Below are 13555 nucleotides of genomic sequence, written 5' to 3'. Positions count from 1 at the left end.
AATCAAAAACCCAGCAATAACTGAAAAATCATTCAAAAAGATCCTTTGTGATCGTAGGCGTATGTATAGGTATTATTATAGTGTCAAGTTCTTGATAAAAATATTGCTCCTGGCGCAGAACTCTCCGTACTTTTTTCTCTTTTTTCGGATTATTTCGATCAATTTTTTAAAAATTGATTTTTTGTTCAAATTTCTTTGGTGGAAGTGAGACTCCTGGCGCAGAACCCTCCATGTTTATTCTCTCCTTTTTTTCTGGATTGTTTCGTTCAATTTTTTTAAAGTAGGTTTTTTGCTCCAATTTCTTATAACAAAAAAAAAGATTCACACGAAAACGAGATATTTGAAAAATAAATATTTACATGCAAACAGACATGTCAACTTCGATTGGCACCCATACTGACAAGTGAACAAAATTTTGAAATTTGGAAAACCACGTTTAATTCCTGTTATAAATTAATGATCAAAATTTTTATTTTCTGATTTGATGATTGATCCAATATATAAAAAATCTATGTCATAAAAAGTAGCCAGATTTTGGACTACATTTTGGAGGAAAATTTTGAAAATTCAGTTAAATCAATTTGAATTTTAAAACAGTTGTAATATCACAAAGAAGTTTGAATTGTACGAAGAATTTTAGTATCAATAGATATAGTAGATTAATTGAGGGATATTTTAACTCATTGAATCCTGATATGACAACAAAACAAATTTTTGACCGAAAAGAGGCCTCCTCTGGAGCAATTATTGCTCTTCTTTGGATAACTTTTTCCAATAATTGTTCAATTTTGAATCTTCAATCACTTCTTTTTTTTTAATAGGTACACTCATTTAAAAATTTAGATACTCAACAGTACCTATAATCACTCTTCTGCAATGAAAATGTTGATCTCAAAGGACCGCAAAGCAAAATGTTGACCAATAAATTCCATGGAACCGTTTATTTAAGTTGAAAATCTTTCAGAAAAATGTTTAGTTTTAAAGGAATTTCTGAAGAGGAAGTATAAACTATTAAGGAGGAGGTACATATTTTCATAATTTATGGGCGTATTATTGTTTTTCCACTTTAATTCCACCACGTGCCTTGCTTTGTGAAAAAATTATCCCCTCAAAAATCATCACTGACAGTTTCGAATCCACATTTTATTTATTTATTTTTTTGAACTTGAAAATTCAGAAATCCTCAAAAGCACAATCAATCGATGTCAAAAATAAGACTTTAAAACTTATTTCAGCCATGATATTAATACGAGTAATAGGATTGTGTTTGTGAATGAAGAATTTGTTGTTGAAAATTTGAAGAAATGGATTTTGAGAATTTGAGGGTAGATAAAATTATTGAAAAGGTTACAAAGGCACTCAATTTTGAAATTTGGACCTTTTTGTGAAAATTTTTCAAAACTTTAAAAATTTAAAAATTTATCGAGGGTTTTAGATTTTCTCAAAATCTCAATTGATTTGGCAGCTCGAAAGTATAGAGTATTTTTACCTATTTGTTAACAAAATATTAGTACCTATTAAGTATTCACCTCGATTTAATTAAATTTTGGTTACTTCATAGAAAATATACCAAATTTAGAATTATCGAAAATTCGTAATAAAATTCACTATACATACCTATGAACTTTGAACACTTTTCTCTGCTGCTGGGTATAGGTACCTACCCCTTTTTTGTCAAGTGAGCGAATATTGCGAATGCTTACATAAATTTTGAGTAATAATTTTTCAATTCTTCTATGCTACACACACGCCGACTTTTCATATTATTGAAAATATCTAAGCTACTCATGTATTATGTTCTTATGTTAGGTACCTAAGTATGTACTTAAATTTGGGTAGCTGAGTCCACATATTACCTACGTTCAAAAGGTACAATAACGAAAGTTATAAAACGCACGTGTATTTATGGAATCACATAAGCGTAAACGAGAATAAACGTAATAAGCTATTTGTTGCAGAGGTGGATAGGTATATGGGTAGGTTGGTAGGTGGTAGGTACCTTTGCTACTTCATATTGTTTTGAAATCCCATTTACTATTTCGGGATGGTCTCCAAGGATTGGAATAGTATTAGTTGAATGTTGACATCTTAATTCTTAATGCTTTGCTTTGATAATCTTCGATGTTACGCTGGTAAATCTGTAATGTTCGAAGTTCGATGCAGAAGGTTGTTTGTATGTATTTGCCGCCATTTTTTTCTTTTTTTTGAAAAATTTCGTGCGATGATTTATTGGTTTACGATAGGCTGGTTTTCAATTTTTTTTTCTTCAAAATTTCAGGTACATAAGTAGCCGAAATTTTATCACCCCAAAAAAATGTAAAAATTTGAGCTTTGGGAGTTGATCTCTATCTACCACTCCATTCCCTTCTTCCTGCCTGAAAAAGGAGCTTGCATTTTCGATATTTTGAAATATTTTGAAACGCTGAGGAGGAGGGATGGAAAGTTCTTTCCAATTGTCCTAAACATCACAAGGAGGCACCTTGGTGTCTGGTCAAATAGGTACTTGAGTGAAGTTTTTTAAAAAATATTTTTCTTGCAAGTGTGATCATTTTCTTGCAGTTATAGTAAATTATTTCAAATTCATAATCTTACAAAAGCAATTCGCGTAAAAATCAACAGTTAATTTATTCATTTATACAGAAACAGGCATTTTACAGCGTTTATGTTATGCAATGGACCATTAAATACGTAACCGCCAAATGTTTGAAATTATAATGGCCGTTTTATTTGATAATTATCACCATCGGTCTTTCACGGCGTCGTATAATATGATTTTTAATTGATTTATTAATTTTATTACAGGGCTACTGTGATGTATTATGTCCGAAGTGTTGTAATTTCCTATATCGTCCAAAATGATTAATAATTTTCACCATCGTTGTATTCGGCAGACAGTTGATAATTTATTTATGTTTCCGTTTGGTTGTGGTTTTATATACGTGTGCGTTACCACTTTAATATATCATTTTAATGTTGAATTTTCACTCGACCAGATACCATATAATGGAACATAATACCAATAATATGTAGCAACAAATATGTTTTTCATTTTCGATTAAATTTTGACGCGGCCAAATAAGAAAAGTAAAATTTTCCAATCGTCACCGATAACTACAACTATATTGAAGTTTGGATGAAATTTGCGACTCGTGTGGAACAATTTTCGAGCTAAATGTTGAAAAATTTGACGTTAATGCTTAAAATATCGAAAATACTGCGGGGTATTCGTAAAGTCCGATTTGTGTGCTTTTTCTTTTAGCACATCGAGTCACGAATGTCAATCTTCATTACGTCCTACTGACGTAAATAATCTATTCTCGCTTTTTGTTCGCTTGTTACGTACAAAACTGCAAATTTCTTTGACTTTTCGTTTTATTTTTATGGATTATTTATTCGAAGATGTTAAGCAGAGACGAGAATTAGAATTCTACTCATCATGTGTAAAAATCAAACACGTACTTGGTTGTTTATAGATTGTATAACCCTATTGTTGCGACAAATACCTACCTACTTACCTACTTACTTATTTCTGATGTTGAAAATAAATTCAAGGGTCGCCTTTTTATCTAGTTACTTACTGTGGGATTAATTTAGGTATTAAGATGAGTTACGAGTAGATACATGTTCCTTTAAAAAAATTAACATCCATATACCTACTTATCAGATAGGTGCACTAATTCAAAAGAAACTCAAACCATGTGACTTTAATTTTAAAACTGTTAAAAATTATAATTTTTTCTCTCATAATAGGTCTGTTTTTATTAATCAACGCCAGTGATTGAATTTAAGTAATAATCTAATCATGCATTATATGATTTTGTTTATAGTTGCTCCGGAAACAGTCGTCATTCCGATCGTGTCGTGTATATTTGGATTTCCTTTATTGGCATTGTTGATCATCTGCTGCTTGAGGCATAGAGCGAAATTGGCTAGAGAAAGAGATCGCAGACGTACAACGTGAGTTTTTTTTTACATTCCTAAATAATGTATACAGCGAAGTAAAATTTTGATTTTTGACGATAGTGACGAGATGCGACGCGACAACACGCGCTAGCTCAGTCAGAGATGCTGAAAGATTATTTATCTATGGATGTGAAAAACGAATGAACCCTTTTTGGTAGCATTTTATTAGTGAGAAACCTTTTAACATCGTGAACGCGGGCGACGAATGCGGTTTAATCAAAATTAAATTGATAATGTTGAATGAAACGTTGACAGAGTTTTTTCATCTTATTGAGGAAATGAAAGTGTCTCGTTATTAAATTTTTTCACTCGGTATTGACAACTCTCGGACGAATAAAAAAAAACGCAACTCTATACCCTCGTAGATTTTAAAATACAAATAAAAATTTTCGCTGCTAGGATTTCAAATCGGATCGCATCCGAGGGTAATATATTGAAAATATTTATCGAGAATTTACGTCTATTGAGGAATATCTTATATATAAAAACCCGAGTAATCTAATAATAAACATCAAGGTTGTTAAAGCTGATATCGAAACGAAAAAGACAATATTGCCCCGAAGTGCAATCTATTCGCCAAATAACGCTAGCTGGGATATTTTTTCGTTTTAAATTCCTCGTAATTTTCCGACTCGCGAGTGACGTATTTTTCGTGTATAAAAATGTGCTGACTCGTTAAATCAACCGAGAAACGAGTGAACGTTAACCAAAGCAGCGAAACGTTCGACTCTAGTAAAAATCTTAATTTAGTTCTTTTCAATTGAAAATGTCAGTTTGATAAATATCTTAATATTTCGTATCTGAAATTAACACTGATTGACAGATCTCGCTCAAATGTAATCTGTGTCGATTGGTTCGTAATCTTTTTCATGTTTCATTCATATTATAGATTGTCCCGAAGAGCTTTTTCCCAAAATTTTTGGGATAATCATCATCGGAACTGAGAAAAAAATTGTTTTAAGAAAAATTTTTGACGACATACCCAGCAGCATTATTTTGTTAAAAATTCCTGTAAAAGAGTTGAGTTAATTGTTCAAGTTTCTTCAAAATTTTGATCATTGTTTGTGGGTAATCGTCGTCGTGGTTCCTTGTCCTTTACAGGACATTGGAAATCGCATTTTTGTGGTACCCTAACAGGGTGAGGCGAATGCCTATTGCCACTGCGATTATTCTGGGGAATCGACGTTGTTTCGACTTTCGAGCTTCCACTAGTAGTTTCCCGTTGCTTTCTAGTGACATCTACACAAGCACCTTGGAGCTAGCCGGGTAGTTTAGAGACCCTCTTTGACTATATTATATACATGGACTGCTATCTCCTATTGTTGTTGAACGGGAATCGTGAAGCCAAAGCAATAGAGGTACTTAATCGGGACATGGGCTCTGAGCATGCGCGAGATTTCGTTGCAATGAGCAGTGCGGTTGTTGGAACGTAGGAGGGTGTCCGTCGCTGGTGATTGGAAGGTGTGAGCGCGGTTCGGATTCCTGCGCGCGCATGAAAATTCCCGATGCTCCCGATTAAGTACCTCTATTACTTCGGCTTCATCGGCGACAATGAAGATAGCAGTCCATGTATATATAGTCAAAGGAGACCCTGAGCTCCTCAGTGTTGACCTCTATAGACGCTCGAACCAGTTTCAGCTTTTTGATTCTGCTAACAGATGGCGTGCATTATCTGTTAGCTCAGCTAAACTGGTAGTCCCCCGGTACTTGGCGTGTAATGTTGATAATTGCACGAAAGATTTTTAATTACACGCACAAGCTTGCCTCTGTAGCTGGGTTTGAACCGGGTACAAGAAAATATGTTGAAATTACATAATTAAATTAAAATATGAAATAAAACGTGTTATAAAATAATAATACTTAACCAGCATTAAAATAATTATAAATTACAAAAAATATGGTTAGAAGGTTGAAACCTGCAAAAGGCACTTCGGATATATCCTCTCAATGTACTGTGAAAATTTGGACGTTCTAGGTCAATTTGAGGAAGCTGTAGGCTTTCCTAAAGGTCGAAAAACACGTAAAATGGCCAAAAAATCCACTTATTTAACCGTGAAGAGGGATCAAATAAGGTTAGAAGGTTGAAACCCGCCAAAAGCACTAGAGTGGCACCATCCCATTGTATGCTAGACATTGGGACTCCTTAGGTTAATTTTAAGAGTGAGGTGGGATCAAAATAGGGTCAAAATCAGGTTTTTTCCACTTTACATGAGGTGGGGGATGACCTAGGAATCTGAAATTTAGATATGTTGTTTACAATGGCAATACTCACCAATGGTATGAATTTGGGCCATTTTTATCTATTTGGAGCCAAATTATGCTTCTCTAAAAAAATGACCTTCCTGTAATTTTCAATTTTGACCCTCTAAACTGCAGGGATCAATTCTAGCTCCCAAGAGAACCCCATTCTCTAAGTTTGACTTTATTTGATCAATTAGAACAGGCTCCAGGTCATAAAACGTGAAAATCACATTGGACTGAAACTTATAAATAAATAAAATGACTGGCCTACCGCAAATAGCCCATTTTTTTACAAAAATTTGACTAAAAACTGATGAAATAAAATTCTAAAATTACCAATAAAACTTCTAATCGAAATTCTGGAAATTTCCAACATACATAAGTACAAAGAAAATATGGTACCCTCCCTCCTCTCCTCCTTGCCAAATACCTATCTGAATATTGTTAAGCTTACAACTAAAATTAGATCCACACCGATGTTGACGTAAAAGGTAGATAGAGAAACCTATTACCAGAAAATGCATTTCAATTTTCAACGCCCATTCGCCACTTTCAATTTTCCTATAAAGTTGATAAATTGAAATTAAATTTCAAGGTTGAACGAAAAATAAGAATATTTGCCAGCTTCACAGGCATGTGTGAATCTATCAACCTAAAAATGTATAGAAAAATGAAAATTTTAACGCTCTCGCGATATTCTCTCGACTATTTTCGCGACGCTGCGAAGCTATTTCACTTTTATTCACATAGGTATAGGTACGTACTACGAGTAGGTATATGTATTCGTACGTATTATACTGAGACGTCTCGCGACTGTGCCGAGCTATTTTATAAAAGGAAATACTTCGCTCGTTTCTCTTTTATTATTGTGCCGAGCCCGAATTGATGGCGAAAAGTCGTCTTTTTTATAGATCACTTATTCATCCAATTTTATATTTTATTAATTTTCTCTGCAGTGTGCAAGATACACCAACGAAAACAAAACGAAACTCAAACTCGTTCCCAAGAATAGTATACAGACTATTGAAAAGTAACGCCGATAACGATTCGCATGTCTGCGTACTGTAGCAAAAAAAAAAAAAAGCTCACAATGCCCAGTTCAAAAGTTTAGGAGTACGTTTTTTTATGAATGGTGTATAAATAAATTTTATTTGATGGTATCTGCTGTAAAAAGTTTTACGACACGATGGATCAACGTGTAAAGTGTAGACGCTATAAAAAAAAGTCGTTAATAACCTTTCTTCTTAAATGAAAGGTGTACCGATTACGGTGATGTACATTTGTTTGTGTCTGGCTTTTTCTTTCCCATATCCGTACTTTTTCCAAAAATTCCCTCGCGGATTTCCTAAAAACCGAGTTAGATTTTTCTAAACGACAGAAATACTTACCCACTTAATATATCGTGTTAGGCAGTTACCAAACGAAAAATTAATGGAGTATTAAGTACAGTACTACTCGAGCTTTGTTACTCACCTCAAATTACATAGGTAGGTATGTTTTGTTCTTTATTCTAGGTTAACCTACATTGTATTTTTTAGCTGTTTTACTTTTTTAAGACATCTGAAATTTATTTGATGTAAAGTTTGTTCATTTTAAAGTTGAAAGATTTTGGAGTTTACCGGAAAGTTAATAAAAAATCATAAGCTCATTTTATGGCCATGTGTTGTCCAACTTCTTCAAAAGTACATATAAGTTCATAACGTGATTCGCATTGAAATTATTTTTACTGCAGCAGATCACATCTCTAAAAAAACCAAAAAAATAGTATATATTTTTCCAAAGGTGAAATGGATAGGTATCTACCAACGTTTGCTTTGCTGACAAAGCAATGAAATGCAAAAAAAGTTAACAAATTACTTGCACACTCGAGTGAACTTTTTAACAAACTTATCTATCGTTAATCTTCCATTCCTCGCTATATTTCATTCTAAATATAGGTGAGCTTTTTCTTGTTGCTGGGTTAAATTTGATTAAAATTCTGTTTTCCAATTAACAATGTTGTAGAATAAGTTTGACGTCTATTGGGAATTTAGTAATGCAAAAATTATTTCTAAAAGTGCTACAGAAGGTATTTCTTCGGAATAATTTTTTTCTAGCATATTTTGAGGCTGAAATATCAGTTACCTGGATATAATAATTGACCAGAGGTATTTCGAAATCGTGAGTAAAATAAATACGATATCTATCTTCTTTTTCTTTTTTTTTGTATTTAATCCGTTGAAAAGTTTATGCTTTCAACTTCAATAACAACCTTTCCTTGTAGTTTTTGTTCCTGATAAGAGTATTATTACCGTTACACAATTAATTTATCTATTTCAACTGGCTACTAAACGACCTTTGATCACGCAATCCAAAAAGAATGGTATCGAAGTTTGACTTAGGTATTTTTTTCACTTGAAAACATTGTATATGTTCGAGGTGTGGCAATTGAGCTCGGAAAAACAACTCCTCCATAGGATTCAATAGCAAAGCTACAAAAATTAATCTTTGCTCGTTTGGAAAAGGGGGAATTTTTGTACATCTGCGCAAAATTTACAATCAATAGGCATACCTATAAGTAATTTTGATTTTTATCAAGGGGCAATTAAGGCAAAAGCAAATTTTACATCATATCAAAATGATACAATTATCCAAGTACCTAGATATTAATTAAATACCTAATTAAATATTTACCACCTCGAGCCATCTCAATGTCTTCTGACCATCTCTGTTTTTCAGACTTGACTCTCAGATCCCCTACAAATTCTTCAGTTGTAATTTTGACCGAAAATAAAATCTTCATGGCGTTTTTGTGCATAGCTGAAGCTGAAGAGCTGCTGTTCCAATTTTGAAAATTCTCTCTACGTTGAAGTACCTAGATTCGACTTTAAAAGCTCGAAAAAGATCAAAAAATTGTAAAAATTGTGTCAAAACGTTAAAAAAAATTTCCTGATATTTATAAATTTGGTATCGATTCAACTTGAGCAAAACACATCCATGATTTAAAACTTTTCTTAGAAGACTTTCCCCGACTTTCTGGTAGATAGCTGGTAATTTTCTGATTAAGTAGGTATCTACCTACTGGTAATTTTCTGGTAAATTACAGGTAGTTTTCTGGCAAAATACTGGTAGTTTTCTGGCAAATTACCTACTGGTAATTTCCTGGTAAATTTCTGGTAATTTTCTGGTAAATTATTGGTAATTTTCTGGTAATTTTCTTGTAAATTACTGAAAAATTTCTGGTAAGCTACGGGTAATTTTTTGGTAAATTACAGGTAATTTTTTGGTAAATTACAGGTAATTTTCTGGCAAATTACTGGTAATTTCCTGGCAAATTGCTGGTAATTTTCTGGTAGATTATTGGTAATTTTCTGGTAATTTTCTTGTAAATTACTGAAAAATTTCTGGTAAACTACGGGTAATTTTTTGGTAAAATACAGGTAATTGTCTGGTAAATTACTGGTAATTTCCTGGCAAATTACCTACTGGTAATTTTCTGGCAAATCACCTACTGGTAATTTCTTGGTAAACTGCTGGTAATTTTCTGGTAAATTGCTGGTAATTTTCTGGTAGATTATTGGTAATTTTCTTGTAAATTACTGAAAAATTTCTGGTAAACTACGGGCAATTTTTTGGTAAATTACAGGAAATTTTCTGGTAAATTACTGGTAATTTCCTGGCAAATTACCTACTGGTAATTTCCTGGCAAATTACCTACTGGTAATTTCCTGGCAAATTACCTACTGGTAATTTCCTGGCAAATTACCTACTGGTAATTTCCTGGCAAATTACCTACTGGTAATTTCCTGGCAAATTACCTACTGGTAATTTCCTGGCAAATTACCTACTGGTAATTTCCTGGCAAATTACCTACTGGTAATTTCCTGGCAAATTACCTACTGGTAATTTCCTGGCAAATTACCTACTGGTGTTAGGGTAAAACAGGGGGTTCTTATGGTTTGGGGGAAAAGTCTTACTTACGCCACCTGGTACCTTAACCCTAAAACAACCCAGTTCGTATAGAACACTGAACCCGCAAGGTATAAATACCTATCTCAGTCTACCCAACTACTACTCTCCACAACTCGTCGTAAATCAATGATCAACACAAATACATACGTTTCACCATATATTTATATCTCTCATTTGATGTACAGTGAATAAGAACGTTGCTACGATAACTATTCAATACCATTCGTTTACACGAAAGATTCTGCTGGGAATAAAGGCGTTTCCTAACAGACAGAGTTGGCATAAGCCAGCGTTAAACTTATTACTACTCTTTATGAAGATGGTTAGAAAACTGCAAGGCGGCTCGCTTCGGCAATCTCGGCCGTCGTCTCCACTGAACCAGTCCACCAGATGGCGCTGTACCGGTTGCAGTGTTGCCGCCTGCCTGGGCATCAAATTACCACTGTAGAGTGGTAACATGGAGTCCCAAGTACCCTCTACACTGGTAATTTCCTGGTAAACTGCTGGTAATTTTCTGGTAAATTGCTAGTAATTTTCTTGTAAATTACTGAAAAATTTCTGGTAAACTACGGGTATTTTTTAGGTAAATTACAGGTAATTTTCTGGTAAAATACTGGTAATTTTCTGGTAAATCACTGGAAATTTTCTGGTAAATTACGGGTAATTTTCTGGTAAATTACTGGTAATGTCCTGGTGAGTTACTGGTAATTTCCTGGTAATTTTTTTAGTAAATTACGGTTAATTTTCTGGCAAATTACGGGTAATTTTCTGGTGAGTTTCTGGTAATTTTCTAGTAAGTTACTGGTAACTTTCTAGTAAGTTACTGGTAATTTTTTTTGATAAATAACATAGTAATTTTCTGGTAAATTATAGATATTTTTCGGTAAATTACAGGTAATTTCTTGTAAATTACTGGTAATTGTTGGTAAATTACTGGTAATTGTTTGTAAATTGTTGATGATTGGTAAATTACCGATAATATTAAGTGAATTGCCAATAATTCAGTAATTTTAGTAAATTACCTAGGGCCGTAGGTACCTTTCGTATACAATTGGATGGTACATATTTTCAACAACTTGTTTTTATAAATTTCATTTCCAGGTGGGTATTTCATAATACAAATATCACTTTGATATTTTTAATCTCAACAATTGAGAAGGGTACCTACCTAAATAAATATCAAATAATATTACATGTTGAATAACATCACATACTACCGATCTGATCTTGCCACCAACTACTTGAATGCAATGTAATGTAAATATATACCTGCCATTGTGAGTAGAAATTATAATCAGATTTCGTCCCAGCCACTAAGAATATTTGCTTACAGGAACAGGATCATTTAACAGATAAGTATGTACTCAAAGACAAGATGTGGTTAACGCAGAGTACCTATTGTTAAAGTGAAATGTTTTCTCGAGAAATTAGCCTATATCTGGTAGGTGTGTACTCTTGCAATTTAGGTACATTCATTTGCACATACAGATACATTCATAGACCTTTTACTCTTTCAAATTAAACTTGTCGTAGCCTTCTCCGCGCTCGATTGTTGCGTCGCTCGTTTGGTTTAATTACGCGGGTATAATAATCTTAATTAAATTCTTATAAGTATCTATATTTTTGAAATAGAACTTTAAAAGGCTCAAGAATTCTCATTAACTAATTTGATTACCTACTTGAGTTTTTTCCATGCCTACTTGTTTTTTTTTCAAGGGGAGAAATTTTTTCATTTTGTAATTAACTGTTGATTTGTTTTGTATTTCAGAAATTTCACTAATGAGCATAGTGCGATGTCATTGGTACGGCTGAGCCCGATGCATAAATTAGGTAAGTTTTTCTATTAGGTACGCGAGTACCAGAGGATACTACGTGTTTTTTTTTCCTCCCCTGTACTTATACTACGAGTAGTTAGAGCTGTTGTTCGTGTACATTATTTTATGCGCTTAAATGCTTTGCGAAAAATGCTACATAAGCGTTGCTTCGTAGTAGGTAAATTGTGACGCTGGCAATTGTTGGTATAATTTTTTTTTCGCAATTGATCCGTAAATTGAATAACACGTAGACCGTAGACGTATTTGTCAAGCTTCATGTGACACTGCTGTACAGTAAAAAATAAAAACCTGGTTTATCGAATTTACAGAATGGAAAATCATGAGTTGATAATTACATTTTGATAGCTTAATTGTAATTTTCTACAAAGGATGGACTGTTTGATTAAGTATTTTGAAAACCAAAATTTGAAAATAATTTATTCTTTATTCAATCCAAATCCAAGTCACAATCGCAATACATGTGTGGGTCTAATCAGATTTAGAAAGGTTTAGGTACTGTTAGAATAAACATGTGCAATATGTAGTTAGATCCTCGGGTATAAATCGCGCAAAATAAGATTCTCGCCGTTATTCGGTGATGAATGAAATTTCCAACATTCATTTTACATGCCGAATGCCTCGATGGTTGTATAGTTGGAAATTTATAGCAAAACCTGTATTGCTACGTACTGTCGAATTCTTAATTTCGTTCTTGAAAGGTGAAGATTTATTTGAAATTGGACCAAGATAAACCCTTTTTTATTCTCGAACGCTTTGAGTATCTAACTTCTGGTTGCTAAGTACACACCGAAGATGCGTGCCAATATAAAATGAGCGAAATTATATCAAAGGGATAGGGGCACCGTAATAATGAATTGCTCTTCTGTAGATACGTAGGTATACCAAGGTGGGTACCACTCACATCCACTTCTCCACACGTTTTATGTATGAATAAGTAAATCCTATGTTAACCAGTGAATTCGTTACATATTCAACGATTTCTCGACAGTTGAAATCATTTCTGTAATTAAATTAGTTTTATCTCCAGATGATGCGCTTTCGTGACATCGCAGCGTATGAATAATATTCTATATCGTAGGTACCTACATTTTCGCAATTAGCCTAATTTTACGGAATAGCTAGTCAAATAAAGAACACGTAATGTGCAGGTATTATTTCCTCGACACACCTATCGTCATTGAATGAACGTTTTGAAATAATTTACATATCGTGTTATGTCTTTTTTATAAGTGTGAAAAATGCGTATTTATGTTATCTGCGTACAAGTATTCTTTGTACGTGCTACATATTTTAAAAAAATTAAATGACAAGGGATTTTTGTACAAACGTGGCCTTCAAAAGGTGGTGATGGTTGGAATATGTTCTAAGAAAAGATTCTCAACGTTGCAACTGGCCAATAGAATACTTGGAGATTTCAGAACGTTTTTTAGAAAAAAATTGGGTTCAAATATACGTTTTTTTTTTTTTCACTTAGGACGAATGTGGCTTTTAAAAAGTATCAACTGCACGTTTCCAGATTTTGAGTTGTTTTTTTTTTTTGAAAAAAATTTGGGCTAAAAAACACA

General features: G+C 33.3%; 1 protein-coding gene across 1 annotated transcript in view; it reads left to right on the top strand.

The window, feature by feature from the left end:
- LOC135831353 (uncharacterized) overlaps positions 1–13555 on the top strand; it is a 139427-nt gene that overhangs the window by 109589 nt on the left and 16283 nt on the right. Inside the window, exons 4-5 of the mRNA XM_065343762.1 lie at positions 3828–3957; positions 11924–11985. Coding sequence (XP_065199834.1) covers positions 3828–3957; positions 11924–11985 — 192 coding nt within the window. The remainder of the gene's footprint in view (positions 1–3827; positions 3958–11923; positions 11986–13555) is intronic.

This window comes from Planococcus citri, chromosome 1 (assembly GCF_950023065.1).
Source record: "Planococcus citri chromosome 1, ihPlaCitr1.1, whole genome shotgun sequence".
Taxonomy (NCBI): domain Eukaryota; kingdom Metazoa; phylum Arthropoda; class Insecta; order Hemiptera; family Pseudococcidae; genus Planococcus; species Planococcus citri.
The sequence above is the reverse complement of the archived record's forward strand: the minus strand, read 5'-3'. Positions and strand labels throughout refer to the sequence as shown.